General features: G+C 39.1%; 1 protein-coding gene across 5 annotated transcripts in view; it reads left to right on the top strand.

The window, feature by feature from the left end:
- The window catches only part of LOC140845020 (uncharacterized protein C2orf66-like), an 80,283-nt gene that overhangs the window by 4,517 nt on the left and 56,042 nt on the right, over positions 1-19,724 (top strand). For all 5 annotated transcript variants that reach the window (XM_073218482.1, XM_073218486.1, XM_073218483.1 and 2 more), the window contains exon 2: positions 1,417-1,666. In XM_073218482.1, coding sequence (XP_073074583.1) covers positions 1,565-1,666 — 102 coding nt within the window. In that variant the 5' untranslated portion in view covers positions 1,417-1,564. The remainder of the gene's footprint in view (positions 1-1,416; positions 1,667-19,724) is intronic.

The following is a 19,724-nucleotide window of genomic DNA, read 5'->3' as shown; positions in this document are numbered from 1 at the left end:
ACTGAAAAGCAAACAGGAAATTGGTAACTGACTTAATAAACCACAGAAAAATGAAAGGAGAGTGCCTACAGGAGGTGGTGAGGAAGCAGCCAGAAGTCAGCTGATTCAAGTCGTGAGAGCCTTGTGCATTAGAGACATTAGGTATCTCCAAAGGCAGGTGACACGGGGCTAAAAGGTGGAGCAGTTGCTAGTCTGTTAAGAAGCAGTGAGCTCCTCTTAGTTACCCTTGGAGCAGGTTACCACTTCCCCCCAACCCCACAGGACACTGGTGGGCTCTCCCCTGGAGCTGTTGTTTCATGATCTCTGGAGTCAGTAATGCCAGGTGTAGCTGAAGGCAGAGCGTTACACTGAAAGCAGGGGATTAAATGAAAGTCTTTGCAGTGAAGAGTGATCTCAGCCTCTTCAATGTATCTCCCAGAAAACTGGCAGCCAAGTTAATGTCCTCCAAGCAGGGGATTAGAAGGCTCCTCTCTGCCTTTCTTCTTCCTGCCCAAGAAAAAAGACTATAGATACTAAGAGTTGGGGGTCCCCGAGAAAACAGACTGACCTGGCTAGTGAAAGGTTTGATTGATTATAAATAACCCAGGGGGGAGGATCAAACTCCTGCAATGATGATCTTACCTGGAGTAGATGGCAGTACATTTCTGTAAGAATTGTACTTCATCGTTTCATTGTTTTACTACAGTTATGCCAGCTTTCAACATTTGCAATATAAGCTTACTTTTATCATTTGGGCAGAAAAAATTTCTGAACCCCCCTCCGTGCTTGTGCAATCATACCCAAAAGCTCTGTCCTTTGCACTGCTCCCCATCACCACGGGTAAGACAGCTGGAGCCCTCATGCGTTTGTCCCGTCCATTTTTCAGCCTTGACCAAAAAAACTGTCTTACAGACATCAAGGTAACCACATTCTGCACAGAAAATCTCTAATCATACCTAAGATCATAACCAAAATGTAACTTGTTTGTGGACACAAGGTAAACAAACAGAGTGATAATTAGCAGGTTCACTTGGCACTGTAGTAAAGTAAAGACAGGTGTTTATTCTGAGAAAAGAGGGTTCAGGCAGGTGAAGAGAGGAAATAGAAAGCCAATAAACACATACATCTGACTCTGACCCACAGTAGCATTAAGAGGACAGGGGGACGTCCATCCTGATGCAGCCAGTTCTAAGGATGTCAGTTCTGTTTCCTCTTTCTAAAGCTAGTGTTTTGGACTTCTAATTTCATATGCTAGTTTCAGAGGTTTGAATGCTGTAAGACAAGTATGTCTTATTTAAGCATACTTTATACTTACAGACGGTGAAAGAAGTATTATTCTAATAATATGCTTTACAGAGTTACTCCTGTCTTCTTTGGACAGAGATTTTAGGTAAGTTTGTGCTGTAGGTGAGGCTCCACGTGGCATCCTTATTTCAGGCACTCCTCCTGTCTGAGCAAAGGACTAGAAAGACGGTGATGGTGAACACAAGAGGGCGCATGATACACACAGAACTTCCCAACGGGGGCGCTGCCAGCGGGGAGCTCTCCGCGACCGCCTCGGCCTCAGGGAGGACAGCCAGTCACGATGCCGCCTGTGTGCCCTACTAAGAATACCTTTTTGTCTATCAGCCGCAGCTGCGAAATCGGCCGAAAGTTTCTCAAGATGCGGATTAAAAGCAGCTTTGGGGTGAGTGAGCAAATCATATTGACCCTATTTCCAGGAGATCACCAAAGCCTAAACATATATTGATAATTTCAGCAGTGTCAAATAAGAGGGTGGGTATTCCCCCTCTCCATAATCTCGTCTTTTCTCTTCCCTTCCCCACTCTTTTTCTAGGGAGTCTCTCATAAGCCTGAGAGATTCACCCAGTTAGCATGGTAGCACATTGAAGTTCTGCTGTGTTAGTCATCAGTAACAACACACAGGTCTGTTTAGATGATTTGTGTGGAAAGACCTAAAGTTTTCTTCCAAAGATGCATAGGCCTTGTAGGAACTGATTTAACCCTTCCAAGGGAAAAATCAAAGAATTGTGCGTGTCTCTTTGTGTATAGTCAGAATTAGTGGATTGTAGGGCATGGATTTCAGTATGTACTGCCAAGTTGCTCTCCCAGAGGGCTGTGCCAATTCTATGAGCATGTCTGTTTACCTATGCCCACTTCAAAAGTGATGTTTTTTCCCCCAGTTGATGGGTGAGAAATGGTTGTTGCCTTTGCATATTAGTAAGGTAGAAATCCAAGTTCTTACACGTTTATAAACCTTTCGAATTTTTTTCTTCTCCAAATTGCTTTTTGCCGTATCCTTTGCCCATTAAAAATAATATTAGGTCCTATTTTTCGTATTGAATTGTAGGCATTCTTAATCTGGAATTAAGTCTTAGTCGCTTGTTTTTGCTTTATTTATTGTGTCTTTTCGTAAAATTTTAGTTTTAAATTTTGGTGTCTCAAGCTTATCCATCTCCCCTCCTGCCCCCTTTTATGGCCTTCATGAAACTTCAAAACTTCAAAAGAAAGTTGGACTGTATTTTAGTAAAATAGGGAAGATCCCGGCAAGTCGAGTGGAGTTCTTGGGAAGATTGAAGGCAGACCAGCCTCATCTTCATTTGGTCCTACAGAAAGTAGGAAACAAACAGTAGGATCATTGAAACTGCCTGGGTGGTGAGGTAACAGGTGCTAGAAGCAGAGAGTGAGTGTGGGGGGAGGGAAGGCATCTACAGAGATAAGTTTACACTTTCCAGAAACTCAGAGGTTTAGGTGGAATGTGAAGGATTTAAAAGGCTCTTCTTTGAGATTGTGTAAGGATAAAAAAATGACAGACAGGGTACATGGCCTGTGTGCTTGACTGCCTACGGGCTTCATAGCAGGCTTTTGGCTTTACCTTAACAAATGAATCTAGTCTCATCATGAAGCCAGAAGTCTTCTCTAGGACGACCAAGAACTTATCACATATGTTTTTAAACGCAGTGGAGATGGGTAGGAGTCAAGTAGGTGCTGGTGTCTGTGGGCCAACTTCAGGTATCTCAAGAGGCAAAATAAACTTCTGAGATTCTTTTTTTTTTTTTAATGGAATCTATCTTTTCAAATACCAGTGTTTTCTTTTATGCTTAGTGTCTTATATCATGTTTATGTAGTCTCTGTTGACCTCCAAATCATGAAGGTATTCTCCTACTTATGTTTGGTTTTGGTCTTTTTAAAAAATTCAAAGTATTTAAACTAAAACAATAGAAAACAGTTCACCCACTTCTCCCACTCTCCTACTCCCCACCACCTCTGGTAACAGCCAATCTAGTCTCTGTATCTTTCTATTTTTAAAAAAATGTGACATGTAAGTGAGATTATATGGTGTTCGTCTTTCTCTGACTTATTTAGCATAATGTCCTTACTTCATTTAGCATGAAGTCTATCCATGTTGTTCCAAATGGCGAGATTTCAAACTATATTACAAAGCTATAGTAATTCTTTTTTATGGCTGAATAAAATTCTCTTGTGTGCATATGTATCACATCTTTCTGCATTCATCCATCAGTAGACACAAAGGCTATTTCCATGTCTTGGCTTTTGTTAAATAATGCTAGAGAGACTATGGGGGTGCATATGTCTTTTCCAGTTAGTGTTTTCTTTTTCTTCTGGATAATTCTGTAAGTGGAATTGCTGGATCAAATATAGTTATACTTTTAATTTTTTGATACTGTTCTCCGTAGAGGTTATACCAATTTGTATTCCCACCAGCAGTGCACAAGGGTTTCCTTTTCTCCACACCCTTACCAGTATTTATTTCTTGTCTTTTGGACAGTGGCCATTCTGACTGGTATGAGGTGGTATCTCACTGTGGTTTTGATTTGCATTTTCCTGATGATTAGTGATGTTGAGCATCTTTTCATGTCCTTGTTGGCCATCTGTATGTCTTCTTTGAAAGAATTTCTATTTGGATCCTCTGCCTCTTAATGATCAATCACTTGTGGGTTTTTTGTTGGCTTTTGCTCTTGAAGTATATGAGTAATTTATATATTTTGGATATTAGCACCTTATCAGATGTATGATTTGCAAAAATCTTCTACCAGTAGGTTGTCATTTCATTTTGCTGATGTTTTCTTTTGCAGTCCAAAAGTTTTCTAGTTCATATGGTCCCACTTGTTTATTTTGGGTTGCTTTTGGTGTCAGAATTAAGAAATCACCACCAAAATCTATGTCAAGGAGTTTACTGCCTATGTTTTATTCTAGGAATTTTATGGTTTCAGGTCTTAAATTCATCCTTAATCCATTTTGAGTTAATTTTTATGTATAATGTAAGCTAGTCCAGTTTCATTCTTTTGCATGTAGCTGCTCAATGTTCCCAGCACCATTTGTAGAAGAGATTATCCCTTCCCCATCATATATTCTTGGTTTGTCTGTCATAAAATAATTGGTTACACATGCCTGGGTCTATTTCTGGACTCTGTTTCATTGACCTATGTGTCTGTTTTTATGAAAATACCATACTGTTTTGATGACTATAGCTTTGTAATACAGTTTGAAATCAGGGCATGTGATGATTACAGCTTTGTTCTTCTTTCTCAAGATAACTTTGGTTATTTGAGGTCTTCTCTGGTTCAGTACAAACTTTAGGATTGTTTTATTTCTGTGAAAGGTGCCGGTAGAATTGTGATAGGGATTGCACTGAATCTATAGATTGCTTTGGGTAGTATGGGCATTTCAACACTATTAATTCTTCCAGTCCGTGAGCACAAAATATTTTTACATTGTCTTCAATTTCTTTCATCATTAATGTATTATAGTTTTCAATACATGGCTCTTTCAACTCCTTGTTTAGACTTATTCCTAGGTATTTTATTCTTTTTGATGCAATTGTAAATAGGGTTGTTTTCTTAATTTCTTTTTCTGCTAGTTCATAGTAACTGTAGAATTGCAACATGTATTTGGGTATTGATTTTGTACCTTGCAACTTTACTGAATTCATTTATTCTAACAGTTTTCTAATGGACTCTTCAGCATGTTCTATATATAATATCGTTGCCATATACAAATAATAACAGTTTTACTTTTCAATTTGGATGGCTTTATTTCTTTTTCTTCATTGCTCTGGCTTGGAATTCTAATATTCTGTTGAATAAAAGTGTCAAGAGTGGACATCCTTGTCTTCTTTCTTAGAGGGAAAACTTTTCAGCTTTTTACTTTTAAGTATGAGGTTAGGTATGGGCTTGTTATACATGGCTTTTATTATGTTGAGGTATGTTCCCTCTATGCCCACTTTGTGGAGAGTTTTTATAATAAATGGATGTTGAATTTTAAATGATTTTCTTTTTACATCTACTGAGATGATCATATGATTTTATCCTTTATTTCTGCTTTCATAACCACTGTGGTAGTAAAAGATGCTTGATATGATTTCAGTTTTCTTTTATTATATTAAGACTTATTTTGTGGCCTAACATACGGTCTACCTTGGAAAATGTTCCATGTGCACTTGACAAGAATGTATATTGTGTTGTTTTTGATGGAATGTTCAGTAAATATCTGGTAAGTCTATCTGGTTTAATGTCGTGTTTAAGGTCAGGGTTTCCCTATTCATTTTCCATCTGGATGATACAGGCATTGATGAAAGTGGGGTATCGATGTCTCCTACTATTGCTGTTAGTTTCTCTCTTTAGGGCTGATAATACTTGCTTTACATATTTAGGTGCTTCTACATTAAGTACATAAATATTTGCAAATGTTATATATCCTCTTGTGTTGACTCCTTTATCATTATGTAATACACACATCTCTTATTATAATCTTTGTTTTAAAGTCTATTTTGTCTGGTATAAGTATAGCTACTCCAAATATTAGTTTTTATTTTCATGGAATATCTTTTTCCATTCCTTCTTTCTCAGTCTGTGTATGTCCTTACATCTAAAGTGAGTCTCTTGTAGGCAGTGTATAGATGGCTTAGATGGCTACTTTTTCTTTTTAAATCCATTCAGCCACTGTATGTATTTTGACTGAAGAATTTAGTTCATTTACACTTAAAGTAATTATTGACATGTGCTTATTGACATTTTGTTAATTGTTTTCTGGCTGTTCTTGTAGTTCTTTTTCTCTTGCTCTCTTTTGTGGTTTGTTAGCTTTCTTTAGTGGCATGTTTATATTATTTTATCTTTTTTGAATTTATTATAGGTTTTTTGCTTGCTTTCTGGTTACCATGAGGCTTAATATAACAACTTATATCTATACTAGTCTAGTTTAAGTTGGTAAAAACTTAAGTTTGACCCCATTCTAAAGCTCAACACTTACTCTCCCCACCACATTTTGTTTGTGATGTCACCATTTCCATCTTTTTGTCTCATGTATCCCTTAGCTAATTATATAATCATAGTTATTTTTACTGCTTTTGCCTTTTAACCTTCATACTAGCTTAATAATTGATTAATCCACAACTTTTGTAACTTTTCAGTGAGATTCTTTCATATATGTTGTTACTAATTAGTGCCCTTTCTTTCCAGCTTCAAGAAGTCCCTTTAAATTTCTTATAAATCTGGTTTAGTGTGAAAAGCTCCTTTAGCTTTTGTTTATCCGGAAAACTCTTTATGAGTTGTGAATGATAACTTTGTGGCTGTTGAGCTCTTGAAATGTGGCTAGTGCAACTGAGGAACTGAACTTGAAGTTATATTTAATTTTAATTAAATTTGAAATGGCCGTATTGGCTGCCTACTGGACTATACAGATTTGAATGACCATATTAAGGAATTCTTAATTAATGGCATTATATCTGAATTGTAAAGTTCTTATGCATTTCCAATAGTCCTTAAGGGTCAGAAGCTTTATGAATTACACGTCACTGAACAAATGGGCTTAGATGCATCAGTTCACTGTGCCCTGAGTCAGGATACCTTGGACTGTCTAATAGAAACTAGTGTGTTAGGAATAGGTGCTACCAGATGCTCATGTGGAGAAGAGAAGACGGCTTACATTTGCCAGTATGGGGCATCACTGGAAACTTGGTTGCTTTTTGACTGTTGAGTGCTTGGGATATGAACCAATTGGTGGCGCTACTGTAGGATAATTCAGTGATGTTGAAAGGGCTTTGAAAGAGCAGAAACCAATCTCTGAAGTGGTGGCTCTTAGGAAATGAAGGAAGAAATCTGTCACTTGACATGTGTCATTCCTGTTGCACTTCAGAGAAGTGTGTGGAACACATGAGTTTTAATAAGCATTGAATTGGAATAGATTTCTTCCCTGGTCCACCAACTTCTGAGAATGAAGGATATGTTTTGAGTTCAATGGGTATTAAAGGTGGTTTGCTGGAGATTGTCCTAAAATCACCACCATTCACCAGTTTGACTCAAGAGTAGCCGGGCAACAGGAGGACCACTCCTGGAACTGGAAGTAAACAGAGCACCTGCCCTATGGATGAGGAGCAGCCCAAATGTTACTGGAGGCTTTGCAAACTCCCAAAAGTCTTGCTGTTTTATTTCAGGAGGGTTTTTGGAAAAGGAACCTGTGGTACTTGCTAATGATGGCTTATCTGACAGTGAGGCCTTATGGATCCTTTGTGGGGTTAGACTGAATTGGTCTCTCACAGCTGTGTGCTGGGATCTGCGTAGGTGCCATGCTGATGGCCCAGAGGCTGGCCTCGTGTCTCTCCCTTACCAGGTGCCACAGGGGCGAGGCACAGGAAGGCAGAAGAGGAAGAACCTCAGTAGATTTGTTGTTTATTAATTTTGTTTATAAGATAAAGGACTCTTTTTTCTTTAGATTTTCTGCCTTTGGTGTCAAAAATGTCATTCTTGCCCAATGTGACAAAACTTTCCATTCATACAAGCTAGTTCCTTTATGGTTTTGTTCCTTTCCTTTTAAAAAATTGTGGCTAAATAGGCATCAGATAAAATTTACCATTTTAGCCGTTTTTAAGCATACAGTTCTGTGGCATTAAATATATTCACTTTTTTTTGGTATCATTAATCTATAATTACATGAGGAACATTATGTTTACTGGACTCCCCCCATCACCAAGTACCTTCACATTTTTATACAACCATCACCACCATCATTTCCAGAACCTTTTCATCTTCCTCAAATGAAACTGTACTCACTGAACAATAACTTTCTATTCCCTCTCCCTCAAACCCAGGAGCCCACTGTCCTACTTTGCTTCCGTGAATCCCTGCTTTCGGACCTGAGGCAAGTGGTATTTGTGCTTTTGTGACCAGCTCATTCTGCTTGGCTTGATGTCTTCAAGGTTCATCCATGTAGCATGTGTCAGAATTTCCTTCCGTTCAAAGGCTGAGTATTCAATATCGCATTTTCCATATATACCAAATTCTATTTTTTCATTCATTGGCAGACGTGTGGGTTGTTTCCACTTTTGGCTCTTGTGAATAATGCAGTGAACATTGGTGTACAAATATCTGTTCAAATCCCTGCTTTTAATTCTTTTCAGTGTGTACCCAGAAGTAGTGTTTTTCCCTTAAAATGTGTGATCCATCTAAATATAAAGGCTTGTGTTGTGAGGTAGAATGAGGTGGAAAGCCACCTTCGTTGAACTAAAAGATGACCAGCTAGCCTGACTACAATCTTTTTTTCTAAAAAAGAATAATACAGCTAATTTATTTCATATGAAATTTTAATTTTTGTTGAACTTTTATATTTGAAACTGTGTTGGTGTTAGAAGTTGTTGAAAGTATCACAATTGAAGAAGGAACAGTATTATAATGAAAGGATCCTGATTTATAAAACCAAGTTGTTGCTATCAGCTCTGAAAATAACTAGGTCTTTAAAATTTGGCAAGTTATTTAACTTCTTGGAGCCTTAGCCTTCATAAATTGTAATCACTGATCTGTAACCATGTCCAATGAAAAAGAGTCAGAAATAATTGGTACAAAAAAGGTAATACAAATTCAGAGCCTGATGTAGTGACAAGAAGCAGTATGTTCTTTAGCTTGTTATCTTTCTGTGGCCGATGGAAAACCTCTTACCATTCAAAAGGTCAAGCTTTCAGTCAGAAGTGTGTATAGGCTTTTTTAAAATTAATGTATCATTGATATACAGTCTTATAAAGATAGTAGTAACCAACGTTGTGTTTACTACATTCCCCCCTATTATCAAGTCCCCACCACATACCCCATTACAGTCACTGTCCGTCAGCATAGTAAGATGCTATAGAATCTTGTCTTCCCTGTGCTATACCGCCTTCTCCATGCTCCCCCTACATTATGTGTGCTAATCATAATAACCCTTAATCCCCTTCTCCCTCTCTTCCTGCCTGCTGTCCCCCACCCCCTTTCCCTTTCTGCTACTCTCTTCTTGGGTCCTGTGAGTCTGCTGCTGTTTTGTTCCTTCAGTTTATGCTTTCTTGTTGTATTCTAAAAGTGAGTGAAACCATTTGGTACTTGTCTTTCTCTGCCTGGCTTATTTCAGTGAGCATAATACCCTTTAGCTCCAGCCATGTTGTTGCAAATGGTAGGATTTGTTTTCTTCTTACGGCTGAATAATATTCCATTGTATATATGTACCACATCTTCTTTATCCATTCGTCTACTGATGGACACTTAGGTTGCTTCCATGTCTTGACTATTATAAATAGTGCTGTGATAAGCATAGGGGTGCATATGTCTTTTTGAATCTGTGATCTTGTTTTCTTCAGGTAAATTCCTAGGAGTGGAATTCCTGGGTCAAATGGTATTTCTATTTTGAGTTTTTTGAGGAACCTCCATACTGCTTTCCAGAATGGTTGAACTAATTTACATTCTCACCAGCAATGTAGGAGGGTTCCCCTTTCTCCACATCCTCACCAGCATTTGTTGTTGCAATGTTGGGCCATCCTAACTGGTCTGAGGTGATATCTCATTGTGGTTTTAATTTGCATTTCCCTGATGATTAGTGATGTGGAGCATCTTTTCATGTGCCTGTTGGCTATCTGAATTTCTTCTTTGGAGAAGTGTCTGTTCAGATCCTCTGCCCATTTTTAATTGGGTTATTTGCCTTTTGGGTGTTGAGGCATGTGAGCTCTTTATATATTTTGGATGTCAACCCCTTGTTGCATATGTCATTTGTGAATATATTCTCTCAACTGTAGGATGCCTTTTTGTTCTGCTGATGGAACAATCTTTGTTGAACTTTTATATTTGAAAAGTTCTTTGCTGTACAGAAGCTTTTTCGCTTGATGTCCCATTTGTGCATTTTTGCTTTTGTTTCCCTTGCCCAAGGAGATGTGCTCAGGAAAAAGTTGCTCAAGTTTGTATTCAAGAGATTTTTGCCTATGTTTTCTTCTCTTGAGTTTTATGGTTTTATGACTTACATTCAGGTCTTCTATCCATTTCAAGTTTACTTTTGTGTATGGAGTTAGACAGTATTCCAATTTCATTCTCTTACATGTAGCTGTCCAGTTTTGCCAACATCAGTTGTTGAAGAAGCTGTCGTTTCCCCAATTGTATAACCATGGCTCTTTTATTGTATATTAAGTGGCCATGTATGTGTGGATTTATACCTGGGCTCTCTGTGCTATTCCAGATATATGGATCTATTCTTGTGCCAGTACCAAATTGTCTTGATTACCGTGGCTTTGTAGTAGAGCTTAAAGTTGGGGAGCATAATTCCCCCAGCTTTATTCTTCCTTCTCAGGATTGCTTTGGCTATTCAAGGTCTTTTGTGGTTCCATATGAATTTTAGAACTATTTGTTCTAGTTCGTTGAAGAATGCTGTTGGTATTTTGATAGGGGTCGCATTGAATCTGTAGATTGCTTTAGGCAAGATGGCCACTTTATTAATGCCACAATATTAATTCTTCCTACCCATGAGCATGGGATGCATGTCCATTTATTGGTGTCTTCTTTAATTTCTCTCAAGACTGTCTTGTAGTTTTCAGAGGTCTTTCATCTCCTTGAGTAGGCTTATTCCTAGTTATTTTATTCTTTTAGATGCAGTTGTCAGTGGAATTGTTTTCCTGATATCTCTTTCTGCTAGTTCATCATTAGTATTTCTGTGTATTAATTTTGTATCCTGCAAGTTTGTTGAATTTAGTTATTAGTTCTAGAAGTTGTGGGTTGGATTCTTTAGGGCTTTTTATGTGCAGTATCATGTGATCTGCAAACAGTGACAGTTTAACTTCTTCCTCACCAATATGGATGCCTTTTATTTCTTTGTGCTGTCTGATTGCTGTGGCTAGGACTTCCAGTACTATGTTGAATATAGGTGGGGAGAATGGGCATCCTTGTCTTGTTCCCAATCTTAGAGGAAAAGCTTTTAGCTTCTCACTGTTAAGCATGATGTTGGCTGTGGGTTTGTCATATATGGCCTTTATTATGTTGAGGTACTTGTCCTTTATACCCATTTTGTTGAGAGTTTTTATCATGAATGGATGTTGAATTTTGTCAAATGCTTTTTCAGCATCTATGGAGGTGATCATGTGGTTTCTGTCCTTTTTCTTGATGTAGTGGATGATGCTGATGGATTTTCTAATATTGTACCATCCCTGCATCCCTGGGATAAATCCCAGTTGACCAAGATCGATGATCGTTTTGATGTGTTTTTGAATTTGGTTTGCTAATGTTTAGTATTTTTGCATCCATGTTCTTCAGGGATATTGGTCTGTAATTTTCTTTTTTTGTGGTGTCTTTGCCTGGTTTTGGTATTAGGGTGATGCTGGCCTCATAGGATGAGTTTGGAAGTATTCCCTCCTCTTCTACTTTTTAGAAACTTTAAGTGGGATGGGTATTAGGTCTTCACTAAATGTTTGATAAAATTCAGCAGTGAAGTCATCTGATCCAGAGATTTTGTCTTTGAGTAGTCTTTTGATTACCTATTCAATTTCATTGCTGGTAATTTGTCTGTTCAGATTTTCTGTTTCTTCCTGGGTAAGTCTTGGATGGTTGTATTTTTTTAGAAAGTTGTCTATTTCTCCTAGGATCCAATTTGTTAGCATATTACTTTTCAGAGTATTCTCTAATCATTCTTTGTATTACTGTGGTGTCCGTAGTGACTTTTCCTTTCTCATTTCTGATTTTGTTTATTTGTGTAGACTCTCCTTTTTTTCTTGATAAGTCTAGTTAGGGGTTTATCTCTTTTGTTTGTTTTCTCAAAGAACCAGCTCTTGGTGTCAGTGATTCTTTCTATTGTTTTATTCTTCTTGATTTTATATATTTCTGCTCTGATCTTTATTATGTCCCTACTTCTACTGACTTTGGGACTCAATTGTTCCTCCTTTTCTAGTTCCATTAATTGTGAGTTTAGACTGTTCATTTGGGATTGTTCTTCTTTCTTGAGGTAAGCCTGTATTGCTATATACTTTCTTCTTAGAACTGCCTTTGCTGCATCCTAAAGGTTTTGGGCTGTTGAATTGTTTTCATTTTTCTCCATGTATTCCTTGATCTGTTTTAGTTTTGTCATCGGTCCACTGATTATTCAGAAACATGTTGTTTAGCATCCATGTGTTTGTGGGCTTTTTTGTTTTCTTTACATAATTTATTTCTAGTTTCATACCTTTGTGGTCTGAGAAGCTGGTTGTTACATTTTCAATCTTTTTGAATTTTTGTGGCCTAGTATGTGACTTATTTTGGAAAATGTTCCACGTGCCCTTGAGAAGAATGTGTATCCTGCTACTTCTGGGTGTAGTGTTCTGGAGATGTCAGTTAAGTCCATCTGTTCCAATCTGCTGTTCAGTGCCTCTATCTCCATTCATATTTTCTGACTGGTTTATCTATCCTTTGGAGTGACTGGTGTGTTGAAGTTTCCTAAAATGAATACTTTGCATACTATTTCCCCCTTTAATTCTGTAAGTATTTGTTTTACGTAATTAAGTGCTCCTATATTGGGTACATAGGTACTTACAATGGTCATATCCTCCTGTTGGACTGACTCCTTTATCATTATGGAATGTCCTTCTTTGTCTCTTGTTACTTCTTGGCTTTCAAGTCTGTTTTCACTGATAAGAGATACTGTAACTCCTGCTTTTTTCTCCCTATTATTTGCATGAAATATCTTTTCCCATTCCTTCACTTTTAGTCTTTGTATTTCTTTGGGTTTGAAGTGAGTCTCTTGCAGCAGCCTATAGATGGGTCTTGTTTTTTTTATCCATTCTGTAACTCTATGTCTTTTCATTGGTGCATTCAGTCCATTTACATTTAGGGAGATTATAGATAGATTTGTACTTATTGCCATTGCAGGCTTTGGATTTGTGATTACCAAAGGCTCAAGGGAAGCTTCTTTACTAACAGTCTAAGTCAACTCACTTATGCTATTCCAAAGACAATCTAAAGGTTATTTTTTCTCCCTCCTTTTTCTTCCTCCTCCACTCTTTGTATATTAGGTGTCATATTCTGTACTCTTTGTATATCCCTTGACTGACTTTGTATGTAGTTGATTTAATTTTGCATTTGGTTAGTAATTAATTAGTCTTCTTCCTTTACTGTGGTTTTATTTTCTCTGGTGACAGCTATTTAGCTTTAGGAGCACTTCCATCCAAAGCTGTCCCTCTAAAATAAACTGTAGAGATGATTTGTGGGAAATAAATTCCCTCAAGTGTTGCTTACCTAGAAATTGTTTAATCCCTGCCTCAAATTTAAATGATAATTTTGTTGGGTAGAGTATTCTTGGTTTGAAGCCCTTCTGTTTTATTGCACTAAATATATAATGCCAGTGCCTTCGGGCCTGTAAGGTTTCTGCTGAGAAGGCTGATGATAGCCTGATGGTTTTTCCTCTGTGTGTGGTCTTTTTTTCTCCCTCTGGTTGGTTTTAATACTCTGTCATTTTCCTTGATCTTTGCCATTTTAATTATTATGTGTCTTGGTGTTGTCTTCCTTGGGTCCCTTGTGTTAGGAGAACTGTGCACTTCCATGACTTGAAAGACTATCTCCTTCCCCAGATTGGGGAGGTGTTCAGCCATTATTTCCTCAAAGAGACTTTTTATCCTTCTTTCTTTCTCTTCTTCTGGTACCCCTATAATGTGAATATTGTTCCATTTGGATTAGTCACACAGTTCTCTTTATATTCTTTCATTCCTAGAGATCCATTTTTCTCTCTGAGCCTCAGAATTTTTTGTATTCCTGTTCTGTAATTTCTATTCCATTTACTGTCTCCTCTACCTCATCTAATATGCTCTTAAATCCTTCTGTTGTATGTTTCATTTCAGATACTGTAATTTCAGTTTCCATCTCATTCTGAGGTCTTGAATATTTTTCTGTAGCTCTGTATGTTTCTGATTTTTATTTTGAAATCTTTATCAGGAAGATTGGTGATTTCTCTTAGTTTCACTTAGCCCTCTTTCTGATGTCTGTGGGACTAGGTTTGTACCAGATTCTTTTGCTGTTCCATATTCCTAATGATTACTATGGAAAAATATTTTTGTGTCGGCGGTGACCTTTAGTGCCCAGAAGTTCTCCTATGGAGCTGCCCAGCACCTGGAGTGATGATGGGGGTAGCAGTCGAGAGGCACCAGTGCCTGTCTGGAGGAAAGTGCTCTTTCCTGCTTCCTGGCTGTATTGCCTGTCTCTCTTGCGAGGGCCAGTGGGCCCAGTGCACAGGGAGGAGCTCCTGTGTTACTCCTCTTTAGCTGCCATAGGTGGGACTGCCTTCTGGTTGGCCTTGCACAGTGGCGGGGACAGCAGGTTTGTGAACTTGTGCTGGTTGGGAGGAAGGAGCGGCAGGCTCCGTATTGTGGTGGGGGGCCTTGGTGCAGTTGTCAGCCAAAGGGGATGGAGTGCCTGAAGCTTCTGAAAGTTCCCAACCTGTTGGGCTGAGTGTGCCAGGATGATTTTGTTCCACCTGTCCTTTTACCAGAGCAGCAAGCTCTGTGCAATCCTTGCCTCTTTAGCAGCCCTCTCGCTGTTGGGAAGTCTTTCAAAGTGCCAGTCTTTATTTTGTCCTGGACTGGCTGGCTTTGGGTACCTGCTGTCCACAAGCAGCTGGAATCTCAGTCTCTCTGAGTATTCTGCCTGTCTTTGTTTCCCAACCCCACTAATCTCCAGAGTACCATTTAATGTGGGTTCATGCTCCCAGAGCAGATCTCCGGGGCTGGGTGTTCAGCAGTCCTAGGCTTCTACCCCCTTCCCGCTCCTTTTCCTCCTGTCAGTGAGCCTGGGTGGGGGAAGGGCTTGGGTCTCACCAGGTGGCAGCTTTGCTACTTTACCCTTTTCTGTGAGGTCTTCTCTTTCTCCAGATGTAGGTGGTCTGTCGCAGTCTTCTTTCTGGTCCCAACCCCACTAATCTCCAGAGTACCATTTAATGTGGGTTCATGCTCCCAGAGCAGATCTCCGGGGCTGGGTGTTCAGCAGTCCTAGGCTTCTACCCCATCCCCGCTCCTTTTCCTCCTGTCAGTGAGCCTGGGTAGGGGAAGGGCTTGGATCTCACCAGGTGGCAGCTTTGCTACTTTACCCTTTTCTGTGAGGTCTTCTCTTTCTCCAGATGTAGGTGGTCTGTCGCAGTCTTCTTTCTGGTTGCTCTTTCAGGATTAGTTGTATTTGCTGTATTTTTGTATTATATATGATTTTCGGAAGAGGTTTCTGTCTTACTTCTCACACCACCATCTTTAAGCCTCTCCCTCTGCTTAGACACTTTTTTAGTGTTTCCAGATCTAGTCTTGCATTTAAGTTATTGTGGTGGTGATTTCTGATCATCCTTAGACCCCTTCAGTGGCTTCCTCTTTCTGTCTGTCCTACATTTTTTACATTTTTTATTGGTCTGCCTTTGCTACAGAACAGTAGAGCAGAAGTGTGAGACAGCACACATTGTGATTTGGTGTTTCCCAAATTTTATTTAGTTATTTGATAGATTTGACATTGCCTGCCTTTAGTTTGTGCGGACAGTTTGGTTTTATGTAGAATTTACTTTCCCTTTTGTGTTTCAGATTGCTTAGAAAGGAAATATTAGTAGGTAGATACTTAAGCAGCTGCCATTGCCTCTAGCTACCGCAAATTCCCTATATAAAAGTGATTGAGGAATCAGTTTTTAAAGTTTCAGGAAGAATGTGGCAGCTCATAGCTGTCTTATATAAATGCTCTGGAGGAAAAGAAGTGTCATTATAAACGAGGCACCTAGCACCGCTTCAGAGCTCACTGGCTGCAGTGTTAGTAAAGTTCAGCAATGATCATCTTGGTGAGTTTTCTCTACTTAACAGTCATGACTATGATGAACATCTATGGTTTTGATCTGACTTCAAATCCCCTTTTTTTCTGGAAACATCACTTCAGTTTCCTCTGGGGAACTAGCCTCAGTTTCAGAGATGGACACATCTCACACCCAGACCTAGCCAACCAGTGTATAATCCATCTTTCAAGTCACAGTGGTTAGTTAAGGGAGGGCATGTGACCAGTCCATTCAGTGGAGACTTAATCCTCTATCACTTATTAGAACTTCAAGGAAAGCCCTCTTCTGGGGCTGTTAAGTAGAAAATATTCCAGTCTGTTCTAGTCTTTCATATTTATACACTGTTTGTGGCCATTTATAACAGGCTTACGTTAACAAATGGTTTACAGAGTCCCTATTGCCCAAAGAAGTCCAAGGTATAGAGTATATGATATAGGGCAGTGCCAGCATAAAGCCATCTTGCTCAAAGAACTGAGATTGATCACCAGAAATAAGAGGCCCAAATAAATGCTCTAGAGAGATACCAAATATTATCAAATAGTCGTGTTTCTTAGAAATTTTGCTTTTTTTTCGAAGAGTGTTCTTCGAAACACCATTTTAAAAAATGAGAATTTATAACAATTCCCAGTCCTTTGTTAAGTCTCCACCCATATATGGTACTTTGGGATCACTGTCAGAGGAATTCCTTTATTCTTTGTGACAACTACAGATTTAATAGGTATGATTTACTTTACTTCCAGATAAAGTACACTGCAGTCCTTCAGTATGATCAAATTATAGCTGTGTAACATTAGAATATTGAAGAAATTACCGGAGACACTTATATGTGGAATCTTAAAAAAATAAAATTCAGACTCATAGAAACATGGAGTTAGAAGAGTGATTGCCAGAGGCTGGGGGGTTGCGGAACTATTGAGAGGCTGGTAAAGGGTTACAGACTTCAGGTTCTGAGAATGAATAAGGTCTGAGGATCTAAGGTATGCCATGGTAACTATAGTTTAAAAAGACTGATATATAATTGAACTCTGCTAAGAGAATTGAAACTAAATATTCTCACCAAAAAAAAAAAAAAGTTAAGTGATGGATGTTAATTAACCAGATAGATGGAAGGAGTCCTTTCACAATGTATATCAAGTTATCATGATGTATACTTTAAACATCATACAGTTTTGTCAATTACACCTCAATAAAGCTCAGTAAAGGCCAAAAAAGGGAAATTACCAGAGAAGTAGCTATGGTCTCAGAATCCCCAAGGGCAAAACACTCGACAGGTTACCTGGAGCAAAGTTAGTAAGAGTCCAGATTCTAGATTTTCATACATCTTTTTGTAATGTTTTAATGCCCTTGTCTGCCAATTATGATGTGTTAGTTCTGGGTCAGTTTTTATTTCTCTTTATGGGTCATATTTTCGTACCTCTTTGCATGTTTGATAAGCTTGGATTGGGTGCCAGAAACTGATTTTACCTTAATGAATGCCATATATTGTCATATTCCTCTAAATATTCTGAAGCTGTGTCTTGTAAGGCAGTTAGTTACTTGGAAGTGGAATGTCCGGGGTCTTGCTCTGATGTGTCAGGACCAGAGCCGTGTTTGCTGGGGGCTAACTGCGCTCTGCTGCGACAGGTCTCCCTGGGTGCAGTCAGCGCCCTGCACAGCATGTGGCCTCCAGTGCCACCGGAGGGGGCTGTCCCTGTGTATGTGGACTGGGCCCTCTTACTGCTACCCTTCTGGACAGTTCCAATCCCAGCCTCGGGTTGTTTCCTTCCATGCACATGACCAGTGCTCAGCTGAATACTTGAATACTCAGAGGACCCTCTGGTCACCTCTGAAAGTCTCTCTGGGCAGCTCTCTCCTGTCTGGAACTTGAGCAGCTTTGTCTCCCTGGCCTCTCCGTTCTGGCTCCTCAGCTCGGGAAACCAGCCCCCCTGTGGGCTGCCTTGCAGCTGGCGCTCTCTCAGCCTGGCAGCCGGGGCGGTAGTGGGGCTCACCTCACTCGCTCCCTTTCTCTCAGGGATTGCTGTTCTGTGTTGCATCGTGGCCAGTCTCTTAAAAACCATTGTTTCATATTTTGCTTGTTTTGGGGTTGTTTTAGATGAAGGTGGACTCACAATAGCAGCTAGTGTACTATATGATAGACACTGTAGAAACACTTAAAAAATATTATAGAAATACTTTAGTAAATCATCACACTAAATAGGCTGTTCTAACATAAGGTTTACTAGAAATGATCACCAGTGTAACTATAACTCATTCTCCCTAGCTAATGTTTTGTATAGCCAACCTAAAAAATGATATAAAGGTATGTTACCCAACTTTATCAATAATGGTGCCCCTTGAGGACAATACATTGGTGAAGAAAAATGTCCTTGTTCTGGATGAGGAAGATAAAAATATTCTTGGTATGTGACTGTGACTGTCATGACAATACTCAGGGACAACATAGTTACAACCTGTTAAGATTGCTCATTTCTCCTGTGCAGTAACTGGCATCTTTTTTGCTATGCAGAATTCAGGACCAAGATTGTCAGTGCCAACCCAGGACTAAGGTGAATTGTTCTGTGGGGCTCTTTGTTAGGCTGTTTCAAGGTTATGACTCTCTAATACCCTCAAAGATCTGTGTCCTTATAAAGAGGCCAAAGGGATAAGTCCCACAGGAATTATAGACAACCTGCTGGGGCTTTTACCAGCCTGCCGATCAGTTAAGCCCCAAACTTCTGAGTCACAAACACAGTATGGATGTGTTAAAAGGCTGCACTCCAGTAAACTTGCCTCTGAATGCCGATTAACAAGTCTCACCCAAGTAACTATACTCCTACAGATGATGGCAACCTACTTAAGCCTCTGAAAGTCTCCCAGTCCTTGAGTTAACTCCATGGTTTCCCAAAACCCTGTGTAAATTACTCTGCTCTGATCAGGGAGGACTCTGCCTGACCAACATAGCTCTCCCTGACCACAGCAAGCAGGAAATTCAACTCAATTTTTTTATATCAGATGAGCTCACCACTCAGTATGTCTCTGATGGTCATATTTGATATTCTCTCCAATTTTAGAATTGTTCAGTTGGTTTAGGTCTTGATAGTATCATCATCTACTGTTTTGGGGTATCAATTAGGCCAGATATTATGCCAGCTGTTTACATATATTGTCTGGATTACCTAATTCACCACTCAGTGTTTGAAATACATAATAAAGCTAAATTTATCGGTACATTTAACGTAGCGACACCTGCATTGGTCAGCCAAGTCTCCTGGAGCAGAGCAGACTGCCGTTCTCAATAAACTTCTTTGTATTTACAGCTCCCTTTGACATTTACAGTCTGAGCTACCTTCTATAAGATGTGCTGGTAATCACCCAGCACAGAAGGGTATATGTTTACAAGACAGTAGAAGAGTTTTTACCATTTTCCAGGTGATTTTATTTCCAGGAATAGCCTACCAGATGTTAGATTGGTAACAAGATAACAGGATAGATTGGTAACAGGATAGATTGGTAACATGGAAACAGGATATCATATCTTTTAGTTGCCATATCAACTAGTTCATCCCTAAATGTTTTCATAAAGTATAACTACAAAAATAGGAGATCTGTTGCATGATACTTAGCTACCATAAAACAAATCAATATAAGTTTATTGGGTGGAAAAAGGGGAAAGGGACAAAAAGATGGGGTAGTTCTGTATTGAAAACAAAGAG

Source organism: Manis javanica, chromosome 12 (assembly GCF_040802235.1).
Source record: "Manis javanica isolate MJ-LG chromosome 12, MJ_LKY, whole genome shotgun sequence".
Lineage (NCBI taxonomy): Eukaryota > Metazoa > Chordata > Mammalia > Pholidota > Manidae > Manis > Manis javanica.
The sequence above is the reverse complement of the archived record's forward strand: the minus strand, read 5'-3'. Positions and strand labels throughout refer to the sequence as shown.